Below are 27,168 nucleotides of genomic sequence, written 5' to 3' on the forward strand. Positions count from 1 at the left end.
TCACTTCCTTTTGACGGCCGTGATGGTCAAGTGGATTAAGGCGCCCTGTAGTTACCAGTTGCGTTGCTCCTGGGAGTATGGGTTCGAGTCACTTCTGGGGTGTGAGTTTTCATTCGCATATAGTCCTGGGGACCATTCAAGCTTGTTCGCATTTGTGTTCCTCACGTGTGCCCCAAAGAATGAGGTGATTTGGTGAAATGCTATGCCCAAGATTACCATCCGAGTTGCCGTCGGGGAAGTGGCTCAAATAGCCTTGGCTATCACTTCCTTTTGACGGCCGTGATAGTCAAGTGGATTAAGGCGCCCTGTAGTTACCAGTTGCGTTGCTCCTGGGAGTATGGGTTCGAGTCACTTCTGGGGTGTGAGTTTTCATTCGCATATAGTCCTGAGGACCATTCAGGCTTGTTCGCATTTGTGTTCCTCACGTGTGCCCCAAAGAATGAGGTGATTTGGTGAAATGCTATGCCCAAGATTACCATCCGAGTTGCCGTCGGGGAAGTGGCTCAAATAGCCTTGGCTATCACTTCCTTTTGACGGCCGTGATGGTCAAGTGGATTAAGGCGCCCTGTAGTTACCAGTTGCGTTGCTCCTGGGAGTATGGGTTCGAGTCACTTCTGGGGTGTGAGTTTTCATTCGCATATAGTCCTGGGGACCATTCAGGCTTGTTCGCATATATATATATATATATATATATATATATATATATATATAAATATATATATATATATATATTATATAAATACAGTATATATAAAATATATAATAAATAATGAAAAGAACCTAACCTGATGGTTTATATAAAAGTGATATAGACCAACAGAAATATAGCATCTTACTCAATATGGCTTCAGACCCCAAAAATCACCATTTATATGGTGCATGTAGCTCTTGACAAACGTTGAGTACTCTATGTTTTACTTGTTGACTTGCCTGTGGGTTAAAAAAACCTAACTACTTGTTATAATATATATATTTACTCTGTAAACTGTAAGACATCATGACTGTCTTTTCCCAATGGTGTAGTGGGTTAAGACACTCGCCTGGCGTTTCGCGAGCGCTTTGTCCTGGGTTTGTATCCTGGCCTTGGAAGATTTACTGGGCATCAACCCTTAACTATGGCCCCCCCCCCCCTGTTTACCCAACAGTAAAATGGGTACCTGGTTGTTTATGGATTTGGTGGGGTCATATTCTGGGGAACATAGGATTAACGACTTGCTTGAAACACTATGCGTGCTAGTGGCTGTACAAGAATGTAAAAAGTCTTGTATATATAAATAAAAATATAAAATCTATGTACAGTTTTCAAAGTCTGTACACATAATATTTACCTTTGTTTTTAAGCTCTCTATATGGTTAAGGTGATTAGTCACATCATTGTCAGCAGCAAAGACACTCTGAATAATATGATTCCCTCAATCCTCTGAAAGAAACAAAATGACAGTATTTACATAATTTACATTGATTTGTTTTCAATTTTGATGATTGTGTAAATATATATTAACTAATGTTGTAATACATGAATAACGCTATTATGTATTGCATGTAAGAATTTTTCAGATATTGATATATTTACATAACGAATAATGTATTGTGATATATAAGTTGCCCTAATAGAAATGTATTAATTGTTGAAAAATAAAAATTTATCTTACAAAAAAAGGAAAATTAATTAAGAATTGTACCTTCCAACTTTTTCATATCGGAATAACTTTTTGTTGCCATCAATATGTATGGCAAATGGGTTAGTATGACAAGCAGGGCACACGGTCTTATTGTAGCTTTGGACATTTGCAAGTTCATACTGCATAAATCTCCACTCCTGGAATGTTCTTTTAGCAGCTTCAAAGTTGATGCAACCATCCTGAAATATATACTGAATATAGAATTTGCATGGATTAGCCCCATATATTGGGGGAGTGGGTAGCACAAGTTATAGTGCAAGATTTTACAACTACGTTCCCAGCCTAATACTGGGAACCTTGTTCCCAGCCTAGTGCTGGGAACCTAGTTCCCAGCACTAGGCCCAGATGTGGCTAAGCCATGCAAGTAGCATGAGTTAGCCATATATATTGGGGGAGTGGGTAGCACAAGTAACAGTGCAAGTTTGAAGAACTATGTAGGAAACTATAAGGATGAAATTAATGCTTTTTAGTTTTACTTTTGAATAATGTTTTGAACAGCTGGACAGCTTTTAATTCAATAAAGAGTTTACCAATTAGGAGCAATAACCAATTATTTTATTTGCATAGAGAGTTTGCACAGATTTAGTTTGACTCGGGGGATATCAGAGAGATATTGATTTCTGGTGTGGTGATTATGGGATCCTTTACATCTATCAAGGAAGAGTTTCAGATCAGGATGTGCATTTAGGAACAAGGTTTTGTACATGTAAGTGGCACAAGAGAATGTGTGGAGTGGGTTCATATTTTTATGTATTATTATATATACAGTTTAATGTATACAGGTACTTACATTACATATATAAAATTAATAAATACTTACTCTTCCATTATGAGAGCCAAGGGCTTGGAGCGCTATTAACAAGGATTTCATTGATAAACCTGGACTGTTCCTTTTAAAGAAATGCCAGTTGTTCAGGAGTTTGGTGCTGAAGAATGTGTTACTTTTCCTGGCTGATGAGCAGAAGTATCCACCATCATACAACATCTTAGCATCTGCAGGAAGGCTGTATCCACACTCTTGACACTCAAATATGGGCAGATAAAGGTCATACCTGCCTAGAAAGCTTAGTTTTAGTATTTATTCCTAAAATAAAGCAGCTTATTTTGAATCTTTTGTAAAACTCATCTCCATCACTGAATGGATATGTTTGTGTGTCTCAAAGATTGAAGTCCACATGCTTGGGTATGGGTATCGTCACTAGAACTTCAGTGATGCTACTATATTCAGTGATGCAAATACTCATAGACTTATGTGTTCAAACTTAATATTAAATAAAATATACCTGAGAGCATTATGAAAGTACACATGATGTCAGAACTCTTTACGTTAAGGTTACAGTCTTTACAGTTACAGGAAATTTTTGGCACAGGAACTGGCACAACAGGTTCTGAATAAGAAAATAATAATAAACTTAGCAAAGATTGCATATTTAAATAATATTCAGTAAGTCAAATGCCATAAAAATTGAATTGCTTATTGAGTAAAAAAATTATTTATTTTTTTCTTTCAATATTTTGGTACTTATATTGTAAAGGCTTGGTAAAAAGAAAAGTTTTCATATGTAAATAATTTTTTGGTTTACATACGCCAGTCAGTAAATGTCCCATTAAGGTCAACAGTCACAGTTGGTGGCAATGCTTCATAATATCCACTGGCCCAGGAAAACCTATCATGGAATGGGTTTAAAAAATGTTTTTTCATATCACAGTGGTAGTAGAATAGGCGATGACAATCTTCACATTTGATGCTGGCTTCAAGCATATATTTGAAGCATTTTGTGTCTGTCAAATGAAAATATTTGAAAACATATGTTCAAAAATATCGCATCTTTGTCAAAAAAGACTTTTGTTCAGTTTCAGATCATGCAGAATTAGGAAAAAAATATGGTCTATAAGTATACATAAACATTTTTCATTAGTGATAAAATGCTTCAGGTATATTTAAAACGAAGTATCCACTCTCTATTCAAAAAATATAACTAAAAAAAATGCAAATATAATAAGTTGTAATGTAAACTGATATGCTGATGTAAATAGACAATATGCTTATAAGTATTGTGTATGTACCTTCAACTGGAACAGCGTGCCTACACACCTCCCACTCAAATAGAACTGACCGACTTTCTTCCCAAGAAATTTCAGCCTTCATTCTTCTTTGCTGCCATTGAGAAATCTTCACTTGCGATTCTTGGATTTTTTTTTATTTCTGCAGCAAGTTCGGCAGCGGCTGAACTAATTATACTTTAATTATAATCTTACACTGATTTTTAGACTATCTTCTTTAGCTATTTTAAATTTTACTCAAACTATAAGTCAATATTTTGACCCAAAAATATTTTTATATATAAATTTAAATAATTTTATATAAATATACAGTATTTATAATTTATAATAATATTTTTACAAATGTGTTTATAATATTACCCCTTTATCCATTTATCTACAACCATATTTATTCATCTATCTATACACCCTTGACAGGACATTTGCATCAGGAATGACTATGAAAATGGCCTAAGGGTCTTTATAAGGCATTTAACTGAAGCCTACTATGATCCACCCTACATACATCAAGGACTCAAGTCCTTTCCCCTGCAATTTCAGAGAGGATAGCCATATATGATATTATATATATATATATATATATATATATATATATATATATATATATATATATATATATATATATATATATATATATATATATATATATATTTATATATATATATATATATATATGTCGTACCTAGTAGCCAGAACTCACTTCTCAGCCTACTATGCAAGGCCCGATTTGCCTAATAAGCCAAGTTTTACTGAATTAATATATTTTCTCTAATTTTTTTCTTATGAAATGATAAAGCTACCCATTTCATTATGTATGAGGTCAATTTTTTTTTATTGGAGTTAAAATTAACGTAGATATATGACCGAACCTAACCAACCCTACCTAACCTAACCTAACCTATCTTTATAGGTTAGGTTAGGTTAGGTAGCCGAAAACGTTAGGTTAGGTTAGGTTAGGTAGGTTAGGTTGTCAAAAAAACATTAATTAATGAAAACTAGGCTTATTAGGCAAATTGGGCCTTGCATAGTAGGCTGAGAAGTGAGTTCTGGCTACTAGGTACGACATATATATATATATATATATATATATATATATGCGGAAAATCCACAGAGAAATATGAAATGAGGTGAACGTTTCGGCTTTGTTAAAGCCTTTGTCAACACCAGACTGACTAAGGAGAAGGGAGAAGGGGAGGATATATAGGCCGACACCTGACCAACCCATCCCTAGGGTTGGTCAGGTGTAATTAACCAAAAAAGGTATAGCTTAGCTTAGAATGGTCAAAGAGGATTAAGCGGTCAGAGAATAAGGATGAAAGATTAAAGAAAAGCCTCATGAACACACAATATATGAATATACAATTATAATGAGACATTGTAAGCCTCTCTATCAGAGTTGTTTCTTAAACTGTTGTGCAATATTATAACTTAAAAATGGATCAAGTTTGTACATTCCAGTACTAACATTAAGAAGATTTGGACACTGACTGATTAGAGCAGACTCAATCAAATTCCGTTCCACGAAATCCCCACAATTGGTAATGGTTTTTGCCCCATTCCAGTTAATATTGTGATCGCATAAACTCGTATGTAGATACAATGCATTAGACGTTTGGGCAGTTCTTATACTATAAGCATGTTGTGACAACCGCAATTGTAAGGACTTTCCTGTTTGTCCAAGGTACACAGAATCACAATCATTGCAGGGAATCGAATACACACAACCTGCTGTATCAGGGGAGTTTTTTATTAAATTGGATTTGATCGTACTATTAGTAAACACCAAATTTATATTAAGTTTCTTAAAAATCAGAGACAATTTTTCAAGTCCACTCGCATAAGGTACCACCAATGAGTTAATAATTTTTGGTTTCGCCTTAGGGACGTGATTATAAAACGTACGTTTGGCTTGTACAAACGAGAAATCCAAAAACCTCTTAGGATATTGTAAACTCTTCCCAATTTCATATATTTTAGCAATCTCTTCATCAAAAAACTCAGGGCTGCAAATCCTCAAAGCTCGTAGAAACATTCCTGAAAATACTGTCTGTTTAACTTTACTATGATGATTCGAATAAAAATGAACATACGACCCCACGTTGGTAGGTTTCCTATACACATTAAATTTGAACTTTCTAGTGACTCTATGAATCATAATGTCCAAAAACGGAAGAGTACCATTTTCCTCAGTTTCACAAGTGAATTTTATTGAAGGTACCAAAGAATTGAGTTCATTAAGAAAAACTATCTGGTCTTTGTTGCACGGCCATAAGCACAAAATATCATCAACATACCTAAACCAAACTACATTAGCCGGGATAATCCTGGATAAGATTTTTGTTTCAAAGAATTCCATATACAAATTGCTTAAAACTGGGGACAGGGGATTGCCCATCGCCATACCAAATGTTTGTTTGAAAAATTTTCCATTAAAACTAAAATAATTGTCTTTTATACACAATTTAATAAGTTCCAATACTTTATTGGTCTGCAAGCTCAAATTATATTTAGGCAGTTCCTCACGTAGAAATTCTAACAGATCATCAACAGGAACTTTAGTGAATAAAGAGGTCACATCGAAACTTATAAGTTTAAAATCAAAATTTAAATTCAGTGTGGATAGCTTATTAACTAAGTCCACATTGTTTGTCAAGTGTGAGTTGGAAATAGTACCAACTATAGGGGACAAAACTTTGACTAACCACTTAGAGAGTTTATAAGCCACCGAACCAATTGAACTAATAATCGGCCTTGCCGGATTATATGGCTTATGAGTTTTTATAAGACCATACATGTAAGGAAGAGAGGGGGATCGACTTGTTAGCCTAGATATCAACTCTTTATCGCCTTTACACACAGTTTTAAGAGTTTTGTTAAAATGTGCAATCACTTTTTCAGTAGGATCTCTGTTAACCAATAGATAAGTATCCCTGTCTTCCAAGAGTAACTCCATTTTTCGGACATAGTCATCTTTATTCATAATAACTACTGCATTTGACTTATCAGCCTTGGTAATATGTAATGAACTATCTTTTTTGAGATTTTTGAACGCATGAACAAATCGACTTGGACAATTAGGAACAGAATTGTTAAGTAAAACGCCATACATCATACCTTTGCATACATTAATATCTTCAACTGAGACATTGCTATACTTTTCAAGATTGCTGAAACCTTTGGCAATATCTACATAATTGACTGTTCCGTTAGATGTGGCAAAGCTCAGGCCATATCCTAATACAGTAATCGTGTCATTATCAAGCTGTCTATCCGAGAGGTTTATAACAAAATCCCGGTTGGAGTGTTTATTCCAATTTTGTGTGTTCATTTTTATTCGAATCATCATAGTAAAGTTAAACAGACAGTATTTTCAGGAATGTTTCTACGAGCTTTGAGGATTTGCAGCCCTGAGTTTTTTGATGAAGAGATTGCTAAAATATATGAAATTGGGAAGAGTTTACAATATCCTAAGAGGTTTTTGGATTTCTCGTTTGTACAAGCCAAGCGTACGTTTTATAATCACGTCCCTAAGGCGAAACCAAAAATTATTAACTCATTGGTGGTACCTTATGCGAGTGGACTTGAAAAATTGTCTCTGATTTTTAAGAAACTTAATATAAATTTGGTGTTTACTAATAGTACGATCAAATCCAATTTAATAAAAAACTCCCCTGATACAGCAGGTTGTGTGTATTCGATTCCCTGCAATGATTGTGATTCTGTGTACCTTGGACAAACAGGAAAGTCCTTACAATTGCGGTTGTCACAACATGCTTATAGTATAAGAACTGCCCAAACGTCTAATGCATTGTATCTACATACGAGTTTATGCGATCACAATATTAACTGGAATGGGGCAAAAACCATTACCAATTGTGGGGATTTCGTGGAACGGAATTTGATTGAGTCTGCTCTAATCAGTCAGTGTCCAAATCTTCTTAATGTTAGTACTGGAATGTACAAACTTGATCCATTTTTAAGTTATAATATTGCACAACAGTTTAAGAAACAACTCTGATAGAGAGGCTTACAATGTCTCATTATAATTGTATATTCATATATTGTGTGTTCATGAGGCTTTTCTTTAATCTTTCATCCTTATTCTCTGACCGCTTAATCCTCTTTGACCATTCTAAGCTAAGCTATACCTTTTTTTGGTTAATTACACCTGACCAACCCTAGGGATGGGTTGGTCAGGTGTCGGCCTATATATCCTCCCCTTCTCCCTTCTCCTTAGTCAGTCTGGTGTTGACAAAGGCTTTAACAAAGCCGAAACGTTCACCTCATTTCATATTTCTCTGTGGATTTTCCGCATAAAATGATCAGTGTTTTGTGATCGTCAATTGCATATATATATATATATATATATATATATATATATATATATATATATATATATATATATATATATATATATATATATATATATATATATATATATATATATGGAGTTTTTTTTTTTAATAGTAACAAATGTGACATACCATCAAAGTTTTCAGGTAACACTTCAACAGCAGCAGCACCGGGAGACTCTGCAATTACAGAATTGCCATTGCCAGGCAATAAATTAAGGTATATATATATATATATATATATATATATATATATATATATATATATATATATATATATATATATATATATATATATATATATATATATATATTAAATATGACCGAAAAATAAGATTAATAATTCTAACACGAATTTTCTCAATCTTTCGTACATTACGCTTCACTGTTGGAGGTAAATCAAAAATCAATTCTCCAAAATTCATTTTTATTTCTAGTCTGACGCGACACGGGCGCGTTTCGTAAAACTTTTTACATTTTCAAAGACTTTAGTTCACAAATACACAACTGATTAGAACTTACGTATCTCCGATTTTATATCTACATTTGAGTGAGGTGGGAGGGGTGATGTGGCATTAACACAAGACAGAACAAGAGGGGATATTAATAGGGTATTAAAAGTATCAACACAAGACAGAACGCAAACAATGGGTATTGAATAGAAGTGTTTGTAGAAAGCCTATTGGTCCATATTTCTTGATGCTTCTATATTGGAGCGGAGTCTTGAGGTGGGTAGAATATAGTTGTGCAATAATTGGCTGTTGATTGCTGGTGGTGACTTCTTGATGTGTAGTGCCTCGCAAACGTCAAGCCGCCTGCTATCGCTGTATCTATCGATGATTTCTGTGTTGTTTACTAGGATTTCTCTGGCGATGGTTTGGTTGTGGGAAGAGATTATATGTTCCTTAATGGAGCCCTGTTGCTTATGCATCGTTAAACGCCTAGAAAGAGATGTTGTTGTCTTGCCTATATACTGGGTTTTTTGGAGCTTACAGTCCCCAAGTGGGCATTTGAAGGCATAGACGACGTTAGTCTCTTTTAAAGCGTTCTGTTTTGTGTCTGGAGAGTTTCTCATGAGTAGGCTGGCCGTTTTTCTGGTTTTATAGTAAATCGTCAGTTGTATCCTCTGATTTTTGTCTGTAGGGATAACGTTTCTATTAACAATATCTTTCAGGACCCTTTCCTCCGTTTTATGAGCTGTGGAAAAGAAGTTCCTGTAAAATAGTCTAATAGGGGGTATAGGTGTTGTGTTAGTTGTCTCTTCAGAGGTTGCATGGCTTTTCACTTTCCTTCTTATGATGTCTTCGATGAAACCATTGGAGAAGCCGTTATTGACTAGGACCTGCCTTACCCTACAGAGTTCTTCGTCGACTTGCTTCCATTCTGAGCTGTGGCTGAGAGCACGGTCGACATATGCGTTAACAACACTCCTCTTGTACCTGTCAGGGCAGTCGCTGTTGGCATTTAGGCACATTCCTATGTTTGTTTCCTTAGTGTAGACTGCAGTGTGGAAACCTCCGCCTTTTTCCATGACTGTTACATCTAGAAAGGGCAGCTTCCCATCCTTTTCCATCTCGTAAGTGAAACGCAGCACGGAACTCTGCTCAAATGCCTCCTTCAGCTCCTGCAGATGTCTGACATCAGGTACCTGTGTAAAAATGTCGTCAACATACCTGCAGTATATGGCCGGTTTCAAGTTCATGTTGACTAAGACTTTTTGCTCGATGGTACCCATGTAGAAGTTTGCAAACAGGACACCTAGGGGAGAACCCATGGCGACCCCATCTACTTGCTTATACATGTGCCCATCCGGGCTCAAGAAGGGTGCCTCTTTAGTACAAGCTTGGAGTAGTTTCCTCAGAATATTTTCTGGTATGTCAAGAGGAGTACAGGCTGGATCACGATACACTCTGTCGGCTATCATTCCGATTGTCTCGTCCACAGGTACGTTGGTAAACAGCGATTCTACGTCCAACGAGGCTCTTATCCCTGTGGCCCGTGTGCCCCGCAGTAAGTCAACAAATTCCTTTGGAGACTTCAGGCTGAAGGCGCAAGGAACATAAGGAGTCAGCAGGCCGTTGAGTCGCTTCGCCAGTCTGTACGTGGGTGTGGGTATCTGGCTAATGATTGGCCGAAGTGGGTTTCCAGGCTTGTGCGTCTTGACATTTCCATACGCATATCCAGGTTTATATTCCCCAATGATCTTTGGCAGGTGGAGTCCGGATTTCTTGGCGTTAACAGTTTCGATCAGTTTGTTGACCTTTGCTTTTAATTCGGCTGTAGTGTCCTTCGTTACCCTTTGGAACTTAGTTTGGTCAGAGAGTATGATGTTTATTTTCGCCAGATATTCGTCTTTTTTAAGAATGACATATATTGGCGACTTGTCACCTCTCCTGACAACTATCTCCTTGTTCTCACGAAGGCTTTTAGCTGCCGCTTTAAGCTCGGGGGACAGTATGGTGCTTCTGTAGTTGCCTCGATTCTTTCCTCCTTCTGCAATAAGTTCTGCTTGTAAGGTATCTTTGGTAGTGACCTTCTTTTGTGTCTCGAGGTATGCAGTATATATACTGCAGGTATGTTGACGACATTTTTACACAGGTACCTGATGTCAGACATCTACAGGAGCTGAAGGAGGCATTTGAGCAGAGTTCCGTGCTGCGTTTCACTTACGAGATGGAAAAGGATGGGAAGCTGCCCTTTCTAGATGTAACAGTCATGGAAAAGGGCGGAGGTTTCCACACTGCAGTCTACACTAAGGAAACAAACATAGGAATGTGCCTAAATGCCAACAGCGACTGCCCTGACAGGTACAAGAGGAGTGTTGTTAACGCATATGTCGACCGTGCTCTCAGCCACAGCTCAGAATGGAAGCAAGTCGACGAAGAACTCTGTAGGGTAAGGCAGGTCCTAGTCAATAACGTCTTCTCCAATGGTTTCATCGAAGACATCATAAGAAGGAAAGTGAAAAGCCATGCAACCTCTGAAGAGACAACTAACACAACACCTATACCCCCTATTAGACTATTTTACAGGAACTTCTTTTCCACAGCTCATAAAACGGAGGAAAGGGTCCTGAAAGATATTGTTAATAGAAACGTTATCCCTACAGACAAAAATCAGAGGATACAACTGACGATTTACTATAAAACCAGAAAAACGGCCAGCCTACTCATGAGAAACTCTCCAGACACAAAACAGAACGCTTTAAAAGAGACTAACGTCGTCTATGCCTTCAAATGCCCACTTGGGGACTGTAAGCTCCAAAAAACCCAGTATATAGGCAAGACAACAACATCTCTTTCTAGGCGTTTAACGATGCATAAGCAACAGGGCTCCATTAAGGAACATATAATCTCTTCCCACAACCAAACCATCGCCAGAGAAATCCTAGTAAACAACACAGAAATCATCGATAGATACAGCGATAGCAGGCGGCTTGACGTTTGCGAGGCACTACACATCAAGAAGTCTCCACCAGCAATCAACAGCCAATTATTGCACAACTATATTCTACCCACCTCAAGACTCCGCTCCAATATAGAAGCATCAAGAAATATGGACCAATAGGCTTTCTACAAACACTTCTATTCAATACCCATTGTTTGCGTTCTGTCTTGTGTTGATACTTTTAATACCCTATTAATATCCCCTCTTGTTCTGTCTTGTGTTAATGCCACATCACCCCTCCCACCTCACTCAAATGTAGATATAAAATCGGAGATACGTAAGTTCTAATCAGTTGTGTATTTGTGAACTAAAGTCTTTGAAAATGTAAAAAGTTTTACGAAACGCGCCCGTGTCGCGTCAGACTAGAAATAAAAATGAATTTTGGAGAATTGATTTTTGATTTACCTCCAACAGTGAAGCGTAATGTACGAAAGATTGAGAAAATTCGTGTTAGAATTATTAATCTTACTTTTTCGGTCATATTTAATAATATATGTCTACAGGAAAGACTGCTACCAAAATATACTAATATATATATATATATATATATATATGTCGTACCTAGTAGCCAGAACGCACTTCTCAGCCTACTATGCAAGGCCAAATTTGCCTAATAAGCCAAGTTTTCCTGAATTAATATATTTTCTCTATTTTTTTCTTATGAAATGATAAAGCTATCCATTTCATTATGTATGAGGTAAATTTTTTTTTATTGATGTTAAAATTGACGTAGATATATGACCGAACCAAACCAACCCTACCTAACCTAACCTATCTTTATAGGTTATGTTAGGTTAGGTAGCCGAAAAAGTTAGGTTAGGTTAGGTTAGGTAGGTTAGGTAGTCGAAAAACAATTAATTCATGAAAACGTGGCTTATTAGGCAAATCGGGCCTTGCATAGTAGGCCGAGAAGTGCGTTCTGGCTACTAGGTACGACATATATATATATATATATATATATATATATATATATATATATATATATATATATATATATATATATGCCAATATATATATATATATATTTGGGGTATTTAAATACTCCGAAATTACCATCTCTTTTAAGGGTCTGAGCTGGTGGTGGAGCGGGTTAAGGCGTACCTGTTATGCCAGTTGCTGGAAGGCTTCTGTGCTGGCTAGGGTTCGAGTCTCCTGGTGGGAAAGTGTTCTAAAGTTATATATATATATATATATATATATATATATATATATATATATATATATATATATATATATATATATATATATATATATATATGATCGATGTTCCCTTCGGGAATCTTAATTTTAAGATAAATAGGAAAACCAGGGATATACTGAACATCTTGTTTCAGATTCTTTACTTTTAAATGCATAACGTTTCGAATACTTCTCGTATTCATCATCAGATCTAAAAGAAAAAACAGAAATCACAATCAAATAACTAGTAAACAAAGAACTCATACTGAATATAATTGCCTCTCAAAGAAAGGAAAATGCTTAAAAACAAAACACTTAAGCGCACTTAAAGTGATCAATACAAATAAAACTTATTAACTGTCACATATATAAAAGCTAATTTAAAAATCCATTAAACTACAAGACGAAATTTATAACTACTAAAACAAACCATTCTATTAAACTTACGTGAAGTGATCAGAAGTGAAACTTCATACCTAACACATAGATACTAAACACTATAACAAATATTCATATAATGACTACAAATCTACAAAAAATGTATATAAAATACAAACAGAATAAACAACAATTATAAAGTTCTAACCAAAATCTTATAAAAACTCAAATATTAAATAAAATTAAATACCAAAAAATGTATTATATATTCTAAATAAAAGATTATAATAATGTACAATGTCAAGACTTGAAATAAGTAAGAAAGGGCAAAGACATGATAAACTAAACAAAATTATAATAAAATTAAACTTCCAGAATGAACTATAAATCAAATTACAGGGCCTACTGTGCACTATACAGTGTACAATTGAACAGCTGAAAGGTTGCTATTTAACAGAGGCCACAGCTCCTTTATATATAAGGATTCCATTGCTCTCAAATCTGACTGGCCATTTATACAAGTGTCCAGAATTTTAAAATCAGATTCCAGCAGAGAATGATTAAACTCATAACAATGGTTTCTAATCTCCGAAAATGCTGGTTTAGACAATGGTAATCCAGTCCTAAAAGATAATCCCCGGTGCTCAAGTATCCTAATCTTAAAGTTCCGAATGGAACTCCCGATATATCCAGCATTACAGCTGGAACAATTATACATATATACGACATTTGAGCACAAGGGGGTAGGCACTTTATCTTTAAACTTAAAATAAGAGCCTATGGTATTTGTGTTGACAAAAATAAATCTAAAGTCTACTTGAGGATAACAAAGCTGCAAAGCTGTCTCCTCAAACGACTCCTTACAGAAAAACTAATAGTGCCATAAAATGGTAATTTAATATATTTAAGATCCCTTTCTACTGTAGTAATCCTACACGATGGGTGAAACTTCTTATTTAAGAAATTCCTTATAAAGGTATAAACCATATGCAAAGGATAACCATTATTTGAAAAAAATTTCACAAGAAAATTAATTTCTTTATCAAAGTTATTCCAATTTGAACATAAAACAAAGGCCCTATTCAGTAGTGTTAATTGCATTTTTCTTAAAAATATCAGGAACAAAAGAATTAAAATTTAAACCTAAACCAGTAAAAGTTGGTTTCCTAAAAACATTAGTGTTGAACCCATTAAGGTTATTCACTTTTACATCAAGAAACGACAATGAATTGTCCACTTCACACTCTGCAGTAAAACGTATATTACTATGTTGTGCATTAAGATAGTCTCTAAATTTCTCAATATGACATTGGTCCTTGAATAACAAAAAAGTGTCATCTACATATCCCCTGTACAAGACTGGTTTAAAGGCCAAAGGACAATTATCAAGCCAATTTATTTCATGAAAACTCAAAAAAGCATTAGCCAGTGCAGGACCCAAAGGAGACCCCATTGCTACTCCGTCAATTTGTTTATAATATTTATTATTAAACATAAAGACAGAGTCTTTAACCGCTATTTCTAACAGCCGTCTGAATATTTTACTACAAAATCCAGACACTAAGTTAGTGTCAGCAAATAATTGATTTACACAGATATCAATGGTTTCTAACAAAGGAATATTAGTAACAAGTGATTCAACATCGAAACTGGCCATTATAGTTGGGAACTCAAAATTTAAAGAGGAAAGTTCTTTTACAAAATCCTGAGAATTTCTCACAGTAAATTCATTATGCGTTAATGGATCTAATATTGGAACCAGAAACTTTGCCAGTTTATAATTAAAAGTGCCAATCGCTGATAAAATAGGACGAATCGGTATACCTGTTTTATGAACTTTAGGTAACCCATATAAGATGCCTGGCTTAGAGCCAGTTGCAAGTAATTTTGTATAATCAAAAAGAGAGTCTTTCAGACTTCTTAAAACTCTATTTAGTTTATCCTCACATTTCAAAATATACGAAACAAGGTCAATATCAACTAACGTAAATTTAGAGGGGTCTTCTAACAACCTTTCAATCTTATTCACATACTCTAACTTGTCCAAAACCACTATACCCCTACCTTTATCTGGTCTAGTAATACAAATACTCCTATCATTCTTTAAGCCATTAATACAATCCAATTTCCTTTTGTCAAAAGGAGGGAATGTAGATTTATATTTACCAAAGTCATTAAAGACTTCATGTGCTAAGGAAGAAACAGTACTGATGATATTGGTCCAACTATAATTTGTACCAGTCCTTAGGGTACAAGTTTTCAATGTATTGCATAACCGCTCAAAACCTAAAAAAATGATTAACAAATTTAGGTTTTTTACACGTCAACCCGAAGTCTAACCCCAGAGAGAGAAGTTCTTTCTCAATGGGAGACTTAATTCTATTTGAAAAATTGAAAACCACCTTATCAGGGTCCACCGAATTAAATGAAGGTATACCCAAGTTCCGCAATTTCTTCCCGTGAATAAGTCTACATTTTTCAACCCTTTTATCATTATAATTTTCATATTTACATTTTAAGGATGCAAAATTAACAAAGGAAACCAAGATCTTGAATTTCTCCAAGTTCACGTGCAATTCACTTTTCAACATATTTACCCGCTTCTGCTTTTCAGAAATTTCAAAGTCCAACAATCTTAATAACCAAGAATTATATTCACTTGTTAACGCAAATTTGTCGGAATACACTTTAAACCTGAGGAATCTTGGGACCAAACGATGCGCCTTACAGGTTTGTAGAAATTCCAAATCCAAGTGAGCCTTCTTAACTGCGAAATCCACTTTTTCTATTTTTCTGTATAAAGTAACTACAGGTCTTCCGTATCGTTTTAATGAAATATTTATGATCGATGTTCCCTTCGGGAATCATAATTTTAAGATAAATAGGAAAATCAGGGATATACTGAACATCTTGTTTCAGTTTCTTTACTTTAAAATGCATAACGTTTCGAATACTTCTCGTATTCATCATCAGATCTAAAAGAAAAAGCAGAAATCACAATCAAATAACTAGTAAACAAAGAACTCATACTGAATATAATTGCCTATCAAAGAAAGGAAAATGCTTAAAAACAAAACACTTAAGCACACTTAAAGTGATCAATACAAATAAAACTTATTAACTGTCACATATATAAAAGCTAATTTAAAAATCCATTAAACTACAAGACGAAATTTATAACTACTAAAACAAACCATTCTATTAAACTTATGTGAAGTGATCAGAAGTGAAACTTGATACCTAACACATAGATACTAAACACTATAACAAATATTCATATAATGACTACAAATCTACAAAAAAATGTATATAAAATACAAACAGAATAAACGACAATTATAAAGTACTAACCAAAATCTTATAAAAACTCAAATATTAAATAAAATTAAATACTAAAAAATGTATTATATATCCTAAATATTATTTAGGATATATAATTTATATATTATAATAATATATATATTATTTAGGATATATAATACATTTTTTGGTATTTAATTTTATTTAATATTTGAGTTTTTATAAGATTTTGGTTAGTACTTTATAATTGTCGTTTATTCTGTTTGTATTTTATATACATGTTTTGTAGATTTGTAGTCATTATATGAATATTTGTTATAGTGTTTAGTATCTATGCGTTAGGTATTAAGTTTCACTTCTGATCACTTCACATAAGTTTAATAGAATGGTTTGTTTTAGTAGTTATAAATTTCGTCTTGTAGTTTAATGGATTTTTAAATTAGCTTTTATATATGTGACAGTTAATAAGTTTTATTTGTATTGATCACTTTAAGTGTGCTTAAGTGTTTTGTTTTTAAGCATTTTTCTTTCTTTGATAGGCAATTATATTCAGTATGAGTTCTTTGTTTACTAGTTATTTGATTGTGAATTCTGTTTTTTATTTTAGATCTGATGATGAATACGAGAAGTATTCGAAACGTTATGCATTTTAAAGTAAAGAAACTGAAACAAGATGTTCAGTATATCCCTGGTTTTCCTATTTATCTTAATATATATATATATATATATATATATATATATATATATATATATATATATATATATATATATATATATATATATATATTATATATATATATGTGTGTGTGTGTCGTACCTAGTAGCCAGAACGCACTTCTCAGCCTACTATGCAAGGCCCGATTTGCCTAATAAGCCAAGTTTTCATGAATTGTTTTTTGACTACCTAACCTAACCTAACTTTTTCGGCTACCTAACCTAACCTATAAAGATAGGTTAGGTTAGGTTAGGTAGGGTTGGTTAGGTTCGGTCAAATATCTACGTTAATTTTAACTCCAATAAAAAAAAATTGACCTCATACATAATGAAATGGGTAGCTTTATCAATTCGTAAGAAACAAATTAGAGAATATATATTAATTCAGGAAAACTTGGCTTATTAGACAAATCGGGCCTTGCATAGTAGGCCGAGTACGACGTTCTGGCTACTAGGTACAACATATATATATATATATATATATATATATATATATATATATATATAAATATATATATATATATATATATATATATATATATATATATATATATATATATATATATATATATTAGTATATTTTGGTAGCAGTCTTTCCTGTAGACATATATTATTAAATATGACCGAAAAAGTAAGATTAATAATTCTAACACGAATTTTCTCAATCTTTCGTACATTACGCTTCACTGTTGGAGGTAAATCAAAAATCACTTCTCCAAAATTCATTTTTATTTCTAGTCTGACGCGACACGGGCGCGTTTCGTAAAACTTATTACATTTTCAAAGACTTCACAAATACACAACTGATTAGAATTTGCGTTTCTCTGATTTTATATCTACATTTGAGTGAGGTGGGAAGGGTGATGTGGCATTAACACAAGACAGAACAATAGGGGATATTAATAGGGTATTAAAAGTATCAACACAAGACAGAACAGAAGCAATGGGTATTGAATAGAAGTGTTTGTAGAAAGCCTATTGGTCCATATTTCTTGATGCTTCTATATTGGAGCGGAGTCTTGAGGTGGGTAGAATATAGTTGTGCAATAATTGGCTGTTGATTGCTGGTGTTGACTTCTTGATGTGTAGTGCCTCGCAAACGTCAAGCCGCCTGCTATCGCTGTATCTATCGATGATTTCTGTGTTGTTTACTAGGATTTCTCTGGCGATGGTTTGGTTATGGGAAGAGATTATATGTTCCTTAATGGAGCCCTGTTGCTTATGCATCGTTAAACGCCTAGAAAGAGATGTTGTTGTCTTGCCTATATACTGGGTTTTTTGGAGCTTACAGTCCCCAAGTGGGCATTTGAAGGCATAGACGACGTTAGTCTCATTTAAAGCGTTCTGTTTTGTGTCTGGAGAGTTTCTCATGAGTAGGCTGGCCGTTTTTCTGGTTTTATAGTAAATCGTCAGTTGTATCCTCTGATTTTTGTCTGTAGGGATAACGTTTCTATTAACAATATCTTTCAGGACCCTTTCCTCCGTTTTATGAGCTGTGGAAAAGAAGTTCCTGTAAAATAGTCTAATAGGGGGTATAGGTGTTGTGTTAGTTGTCTCTTCGGAGGTTGCATGGCTTTTCACTTTCCTTCTTATGATGTCTTCGATGAAACCATTGGAGAAGCCGTTATTGACTAGGACCTGCCTTACCCTACAGAGTTCTTCGTCGACTTGCTTCCATTCTGAGCTGTGGCTGAGAGCACGGTCGACGTATGCGTTAACAACACTCCTCTTGTACCTGTCAGGGCAGTCACTGTTGGCATTTAGGCACATTCCTATGTTTGTTTCCTTAGTGTAGACTGCAGGCTGCTTTTTCTAGATGTAACAGTCATGGAAAAGGGCGGAGGTTTCCACACTGCAGTCTACACTAAGGAAACAAACATAGGAATGTGCCTAAATGCCAACAGTGACTGCCCTGACAGGTACAAGAGGAGTGTTGTTAACGCATACGTCGACCGTGCTCTCAGCCACAGCTCAGAATGGAAGCAAGTCGACGAAGAACTCTGTAGGGTAAGGCAGGTCCTAGTCAATAACGGCTTCTTCAATGGTTTCATCGAAGACATCATAAGAAGGAAAGTGAAAAGCCATGGAACCTCCGAAGAGACAACTAACACAACACCTATACCCCCTATTAGACTATTTTACAGGAACTTCTTTTCCACAGCTCATAAAACGGAGGAAAGGGTCCTGAAAGATATTGTTAATAGAAACGTTATCCCTACAGACAAAAATCAGAGGATACCACTGACGATTTACTATAAAACCAGAAAAACGGCCAGCCTACTCATGAGAAACTCTCCAGACACAAAACAGAACGCTTTAAAAGAGACTAACGTCGTCTATGCCTTCAAATGCCCACTTGGGGACTGTAAGCTCCAAAAAACCCAGTATATAGGCAAGACAACAACATCTGTTTCTAGGCGTTTAACGATGCATAAGCAACAGGACTCCATTAAGGAACATATAATCTCTTCCCATAACCAAACCATCGCCAGAGAAATCCTAGTAAACAACACAGAAATCATCGATAGATACAGCGATAGCAGGCGGCTTGACGTTTGCGAGGCACTACACATCAAGAAGTCAACACCAGCAATCAACAGCCAATTATTGCACAACTATATTCTACCTACCTCAAGACTCCGCTCCAATATAGAAGCATCAAGAAATATGGACCAATAGGCTTTCTACAAACACTTCTATTCAATACCCATTGCTTCTGTTCTGTCTTGTGTTGATACTTTTAATACCCTATTAATATCCCCTATTGTTCTGTCTTGTGTTAATGCCACATCACCCTTCCCACCTCACTCAAATGTAGATATAAAATCAGAGAAACGCAAGTTCTAATCAGTTGTGTATTTGTGAAGTCTTTGAAAATGTAATAAGTTTTACGAAACGCGCCCGTGTCGCGTCAGACTAGAAATAAAAATGAATTTTGGAGAATTGATTTTTGATTTACCTCCAACAGTGAAGCGTAATGTACGAAAGATTGAGAAAATTCGTGTTAGAATTATTAATCTTACTTTTTCGGTCATATTTAATAATATATATATATATATATATATATATATATATATATATATATATATATATATATATATATATATATATATATATATATATATATATATATATATATATATATATATATGCAAACAAGCCTGAATGGTCCCAGGACTATATAGTGTGAGTTTTCAGTTATATATATATATATATATATATATATATATATATATATATATATATATATATATATATGTATATATATATGTCGTACCTAGTAGCCAGAACTCACTTCTCAGCCTACTATGCAAGGCCCGATTTGCCTTCAAGTACAAGTTTTCATGAATTAATTGTTTTTCGACTACCGAACCTACCTAACCTAACCTAACCTAACTTTTTCGGCTACATAACCCAACCTAACCTATAGAGATAGGTTAGGTTAGGTTAGGTAGGGTTGGTTAGGTTCGGTCATATATCTACGTTAATTTTAACTCCAATGAAAAAAAATTGACCTCATACATAATGAAATGGGTAGCTATATCATTTCATAAGAAAAAATTTAGAGAAAATATATTAATTCAGGAAAACTTGGCTTATTAGGCAAATCGGGCCATGCATAGTAGGCTGAGAAGTGAGTTCTCGCTACTAGGTACGACATATATATATATATATATATATATATATATATATATATATATATATATATATATATATATATATATATATATATATATATATATATATATATATATATAGATATAGATAGCTAGCCAGAATGCAGTTCTTGGCCCTACTATGCAAGGCCAGATTTGCCTAATAAGCCAAGTTTTCCAGAATTTCAATATTTTTTCAAATGTTTTTCTTGTGAAATGATAAAGTTATTCATTTCATTATGTATGAGCTAAATTTTTTTAAATTTGAGTTAAAATTAATGTAGATATATGATCGAACCTAACCAATCCTACCTAACCTAACTTATCTTAACCTAATCTAAACTAACATAACTAAATCAATAATTTATGTTCTTAATATAATAAAATAATAATATTAAAAAAAAGGAAACAATTTATTGAAAATAAAAAGTCACTTGACCTATTAGGCCAATCGGTACTTGCATAGTAGGCCAAGAAGTGCGTTCTGACTACTAGGTATGACATATATATAATATATATATATATATATATAATATATATATATATATATATAAATATATATATATATATATATATATATATATATATATATATATATATATATATATATATATATATATATATATATATATACACACACACACTGTATTTGCAACTTAGTCCTTGGTTACTATGGCAATGCATTTATATTTGTATCTCTCTAAAATAATTAGATAACATACCATTGATATTTTGGGGTATAACGTCTACAACAGAAACTGGAGGCTTCATTACTTCATGACTGCAAGGGAAAGGATTTGATGGTGTGCCTAGTAAGAGAAAAAAACAGTAAGAAATATATTACTATAACAAGTTATTTATAATTACATTTAAGAGCAGTTAGTGATTACATTTAACTGTTGACAATAATACTAATACCTAAAGCTCTGCTTTTTCTAGACGAAGTGCCAGTGTACATAATCGTCCGCCTTTTTGGGTTGTTATTTTGGGAATCATAAATTGCTCGAAGCCTTGTTATCTCCTCTTCAATCTCCTTCAATTTCTTTTGGTGTTGTAAATCTTGCACACTTTTATGCAACTCATCTGAACATAGATAAAGAACACAAAGTATTCTATGTAAAGCTGGAAAATGATATTATCCAACACAAATACGTGAAGTGTGTGAAAGCTGTATTTTAAATGCAGATGACATAAATTGCTCATTTGACAATATATGTTGGTAATCTTTACAACAATATGAAAGGGAGTAAAATATTTCCTTTAAATAAAATAAAATTAATCAATTATATGTTATTTATTTCCATATTAAACATTGTGAATAAAAATATAAGTGAGCTTACCATGTACAACAGGTATATGTTTTTTCTTTTCTGATCTCTTGATATTTGCCTGAGCCTGGCTTTCCGGCTGAGCTTTACGTTTGACATCAAAAAGCCTATAGCCACACTTGCAGACATGTTGATTAATGTTCACGATAATATTACATGAGGGACATAATCGCTGTAAAGCGTTTCTCAGGACTGAAAAATAAAGATAATTTGGGTTATGATAAACTGTGCAGTACAGTATAATTACATTATAATGTAGAACTACCAGAAGTCACACACAATATGGGAAATCATTCATATTTGAATGATCAAATAAATGAGCAAATGATGAATGAATGATTTGAATGAGCAAATCATTCAACACAAAAGACCACATGGATAGTGAAATCTGGATCCAAAATTATAATTTATATAGATGTGACAGAGTAATAAGGTCAGGTGGAAGAGTAGGTCTGTATATTAAAGAGGAAATGGCATGAACAGTGCTCCTGAACTCAACTAATTAGGTGGTAAAGGTACTTGGAATCAGGGTTGAAAATATAAATCTAATTATTATTTTAATATACAAACTGCAAGATGCAACAGTAGAGAAATTAACTGAGCAAATCCACAAAATAGAGAATATCCTTGATAACTTAACAAACCCAGTACCAGATATTATCTTCTTTGCAGACTTCAATCTGCCCATTTTAAAATGGGGAATAGTAAAAATAACATTATAGCAGGAAATCAACCTGGAAATAACAAACTACAGGTCAGAGAACTACTGAGATTCTGTGACAAATTCTCGCCCAGTCAGCAGATTACAGAACCAACTAGGAACGAAAACACGCTGGACCTGATATTTACAAACAATGATGAGCTAATCAGAGACATTACTGTCTCAAACACTACGTACTCGGACAACATTGAAGTGAAAACTAACATTAATATTGGTAGTAGGCCTAAGAGAAACAACAAGTGAGAAGGGTTATTCAATAAATCCAATTTTAATAATAATAATAAAAGGATAGACTGGGCAAAAATAAATGGGGAACTTACAAACGTTCAATGGGACGTGTTCTAAGTAAAAAACATCATACACAAAGAATAGAAAAAAACAGACTTCTGAAGCCTATGAAGTCTGTCTGAAACATGTTCCTTTGAGGAAAGCCAGAAAGAGGTCCAACGTAGAAAGAAAACGCAGGCGACACTACAAAAAAAGACAAAAAACAACGGAAATGATTAAGCAGACAACTTTTCATACAAAGAAGGAATAATTTAAACAGGGAGATTGTAGAAATAAAACAGAGAGTGAAGCATTCATATCAGATTGAAGAGAGGCAACTAGACAAAAAAGCAATTAAAGAAATAAAGGAAAACCCAAAATATTTCTTTATTTATGCTAAATCATAAGAAAATATCACTGCCAATATTGGACCTATTTGTATTAGTGAAGGTTCATACATTGAGGATGACAAATTTCTAATTTGTCATAACACTAATTTTACAATTAGTGAAATCCTAAAAAAGCTGTATGAGGATATGTTTAGCACTCAGATATATATGAGCATAACCATATAAAATCGAGTCCAAGAACAGTTAAAAGCTCTGTACCTCAAAATACAGTCCTTGCACCATTGCTTTCCCTTATTCTCATATCAGATATAGACTCATATACAAGGCACAGCGTTGTATCATCCTTGGCAGATGACACAAAAATCAGCTTAAATGACCTCTGCTGAAGATATTGAAAAACTACAAGTAGATACAGTATTAATAAAGTTTACAACTGGGCAGCAGAAAATAACATGATGTTTAACAGCGAAAAATTCCAGGTACTCAGATATGGTAAAAATGAGAACCTTAAACATAATACAGGGTACAACCCACAATCAAATTTGTCCATAGTAGGAAAGTGACATGTAAAGGACTTGGGAATAATAATGTCTGACGAACTAAAGTTTAGGGAGCATAACCAAGCAAATATTGTGGCAGCCAGAAAAATGAGAGAATGGATTACGAGAACTTTCAAATCCAGGATCCCATCACAATGGTTGTACTCTTCAAGTCACTTGTGTTGTCCGGTCTTGAGTACTGCTCAGTACTCACTTCCCCCTTCAGAGCAGGTGAAGATTGCTGAAATAGAGGGAATACAGAGAACATATACAGCATGCATAGACTCGATAAAGCACCTAAATTATTGGAATCGTCTCAAAGCTCTACAAATGTACTCACTAGAAAGGAGACAAGAGAGATACCAAATAATATACACATGGAAAATACTGGAGGCCCAGGTCCCAAATCTACACAGTAAAATAACAACATACTGAAGTGAACAATATGGAAGAAAATGCAGAATATAACCAGTGAAGAGCAGGGGTGCCATAGACACAATCTGAGAGTACTGAATAAACGTCAGAGGTCTGCGGTTTTTCAACATTCTCCTAGCGAGCATAAGAAATATTGCCGGAACAACCGTGGACTTCTTCAAGAGAAAACTAGATAGTTTTCTCAAAGGAGTGCCGGACAAACCGAGCTGTGGTGGGTATGTGCGCCTGCAGGCCACTCCAAGCAACAGCCTGGTGGACCCAACTCTCACAAGTCAAGCCTGGCCTACTGCCAGTCTTGCTGAGTAAAAGAACTCCCAGAACCCCATCAAGCAGGTATTGATTGCACTTTAAATACTTAGTATAAGCAAAGATATTTAATGTCTGGTGAAGGATGGAGGGTAGGCAATCCAAGAGAGGAGGTGCATACTCTAGATGAAAGCAAACTAAGTAATACTTAATAAATATTCTAAATTGGAATTTTAGGTAATAATGTACAATCTTTGGATGACAAAACAACACATCAGAAAACGAAGATGCAATGATCTTTACGTCTGTCTGGGACAATTATCAAATTGTGTAATTAATATTTTTGTGAATCATTTGCTAATTATACTCTTAGCTAAATGGATACTATGTAGCATGAAAGACTGCTTCATACACTTTTCTGTCCTGAAAATTATGATAATTTGGGCTATCATAAAGTATGCAATATGATTAAAATATAGTACCGTGATAAAGGAATCCTAATCCTAATTATAATGAAACTTACTTGGATTTTTGGAATCCATTGTTGCAATGATCTCTCAGATATTCGACTGCATGAGAAACAATATCACTGGTTGAAATTGATGTTGGGCTGCTGTAAAATTTACCCAAAAGGTACAAAACTATTTAAAACCAGGCATAAAATAGAATCAGTTTAGATTAATTATATAAAACTACAAGAACAAGGTAGGATGCATACTTGCACCACCATCCAAAAACTGCAAAAGAGAGTTGTGACATGCAAATCTCATAAGCACTTTTTGTTTACATATTAACTTCTTGGCATTTTTTCAGTAATTAAACTGAGATAAAAATAAAATTAATACATGTGAAAATACAAGCAAAATATAACTGAAATTTGAACAATGAAACTTTACAGATGATACAGAAGACACAAGAAAATTGGCACTGTAGGAGACATTGAAAAAACAGAAATAACATGATGTTTAACAGTGATAAGTTACAGGTGCTGTAGTATGGTAGAAACGAGGAAATTAAATGAAACAAGGAACACAGGACACAATCAGACCTACTCTAAGAAGGAAAAAACATGCAAGAGATTTGAGAATTACGACGTCTGACGACCTCACACTTTGTGAACATAACCGAGCAAATATAGTGGCGGCCAGAAAAATAATGGGATGGTTTATGAGAATGTTAAAATTCAAAGACCCCACCCACAGTAATGCTAATACTATTCAAATAACTGGTGCTGTCTCATCTTGAGTATTGCTCGGTACTGACTCCCCCTTTCTGAACAGGAGAAATCTCTGAATTAGAGGAAATAAAGAGACCATAAACAGCAAACATATAAATGATAAAACATCTAAATAATTGAGACCGTCTCAAAGCTCTCAAAATGTACTCTCTGGACAGGAGACAAGAATGGTATCAAATAATACATATATGTAAGATACTAGAGGGCCAGGTCCCAAATTTGCACAGCATAATATAACAACATACTGGAGCTAAAGATACAGAAGGAAATTAATAATAGGTGTCATAGGTACAATCAGAGAGGGGGTTAACAGTAGGGGGTTCAAGGGCTGTTTGCTAGGCTAGGCAAGGGTAGACTAGGCTTGGCTAGTGTTGGCTAGGTTATGCTAGGAAGAAGTAGGCTAGGCTGATTTACTCCACCAGTAATTGGCGGTCTGTCTAATTACAAGCTACCACAAGCTACACAAGCTTCACATAGCTTCCTGGCAATAGGTTAGTAATGAATAAATAAGATATATTTACTCATTATAATGTTGGTACTGAATGTACAACACGAAAAAACATAATTTTAATCTGAAAAAGTATCTTTTTATAAAGAAATTAGACGAAAATAAAGAACTGGTGACACCAAATCAAGTAGACGATCAAAGCGTCGGTTAGGTTAGGTTAGGTTAGATTTGGTTAGGTTAGATTTGGTTAGGTTTGATTAGGTTAGGTTAGGTTTGGTCAGCCTAACATATCATATATATTCATTACTAACGTATTGCCAGGAAGCTTTGTGAAGCTTGTGTAGCTTGTGGTAGCTTGTGGTAATTAGACAGACCTGTAATTGGGGGGAAAGAGGGGAGGGGGGAACCTCAATATAAGCCTAATTTGTAGCTTCCTGTTCTCCGACACAATGATTTATTTTACGCCAGGCTTTCAGCACAGCCGCATAAAAAACCCTGGTTATTTATTTATTTTTATACAAGAAGGTACACTGGGGGTTAAGAGAGAAAATAGGAATAATGATGATTTTACAATCTTGCCCGAAACGCTATGCGTACTAGTGGCTTTAGGTATTGTATGTACTACCTTTATCTATAAATCAAACAGAATGTTTGTACTGTAACTCTGCATCTATGTATATATTTTTCCTAAATAAATTATTATTATTATTATTGTAAAGCCACTAGCACGCATAGCGTTTCGGGCAAAGATCCTGTACCCAGAAGCTGGGTATCTTTTGTTGCCCTGTGACTACTCTTATGACATTCCCTAACAGTATTGTTAAA

General features: G+C 34.4%; 2 protein-coding genes across 3 annotated transcripts in view; both read right to left on the reverse strand.

The window, feature by feature from the left end:
* Positions 1–3,906, reverse strand: part of LOC123747983 (uncharacterized) — a 9,509-nt gene extending 5,603 nt beyond the window's left edge. For both annotated transcript variants that reach the window (XM_045730190.2, XM_069336397.1), the window contains exons 1-5: positions 3,750–3,906; positions 3,270–3,464; positions 2,503–2,738; positions 1,683–1,861; positions 1,329–1,420 (exon numbers count right to left, since the gene is read on the reverse strand). In XM_045730190.2, the coding sequence (XP_045586146.2) occupies positions 1,378–1,420; positions 1,683–1,861; positions 2,503–2,738; positions 3,270–3,464; positions 3,750–3,831 (735 nt within the window). In that variant the 5' untranslated portion in view covers positions 3,832–3,906 and the 3' untranslated portion in view covers positions 1,329–1,377. The remainder of the gene's footprint in view (positions 1–1,328; positions 1,421–1,682; positions 1,862–2,502; positions 2,739–3,269; positions 3,465–3,749) is intronic.
* A 23-nt stretch (positions 3,907–3,929) lies between these two features.
* LOC138371672 (uncharacterized) lies at positions 3,930–25,262 on the reverse strand. Its single transcript, XM_069336673.1, has 6 exons — positions 25,182–25,262; positions 22,113–22,292; positions 21,691–21,855; positions 21,495–21,581; positions 8,231–8,278; positions 3,930–3,967 (listed from the first exon to the last, which is right to left on the reverse strand). The coding sequence occupies exons 1-6, from the start codon at positions 25,198–25,200 to the stop codon at positions 3,930–3,932; spliced, it is 537 nt and encodes a 178-aa protein (XP_069192774.1). The 5' UTR covers positions 25,201–25,262.
* Between the last annotated feature and the right edge of the window lie 1,906 nt (positions 25,263–27,168).

Source organism: Procambarus clarkii, chromosome 36, assembly GCF_040958095.1.
Source record: "Procambarus clarkii isolate CNS0578487 chromosome 36, FALCON_Pclarkii_2.0, whole genome shotgun sequence".
NCBI classification, from domain to species: domain Eukaryota; kingdom Metazoa; phylum Arthropoda; class Malacostraca; order Decapoda; family Cambaridae; genus Procambarus; species Procambarus clarkii.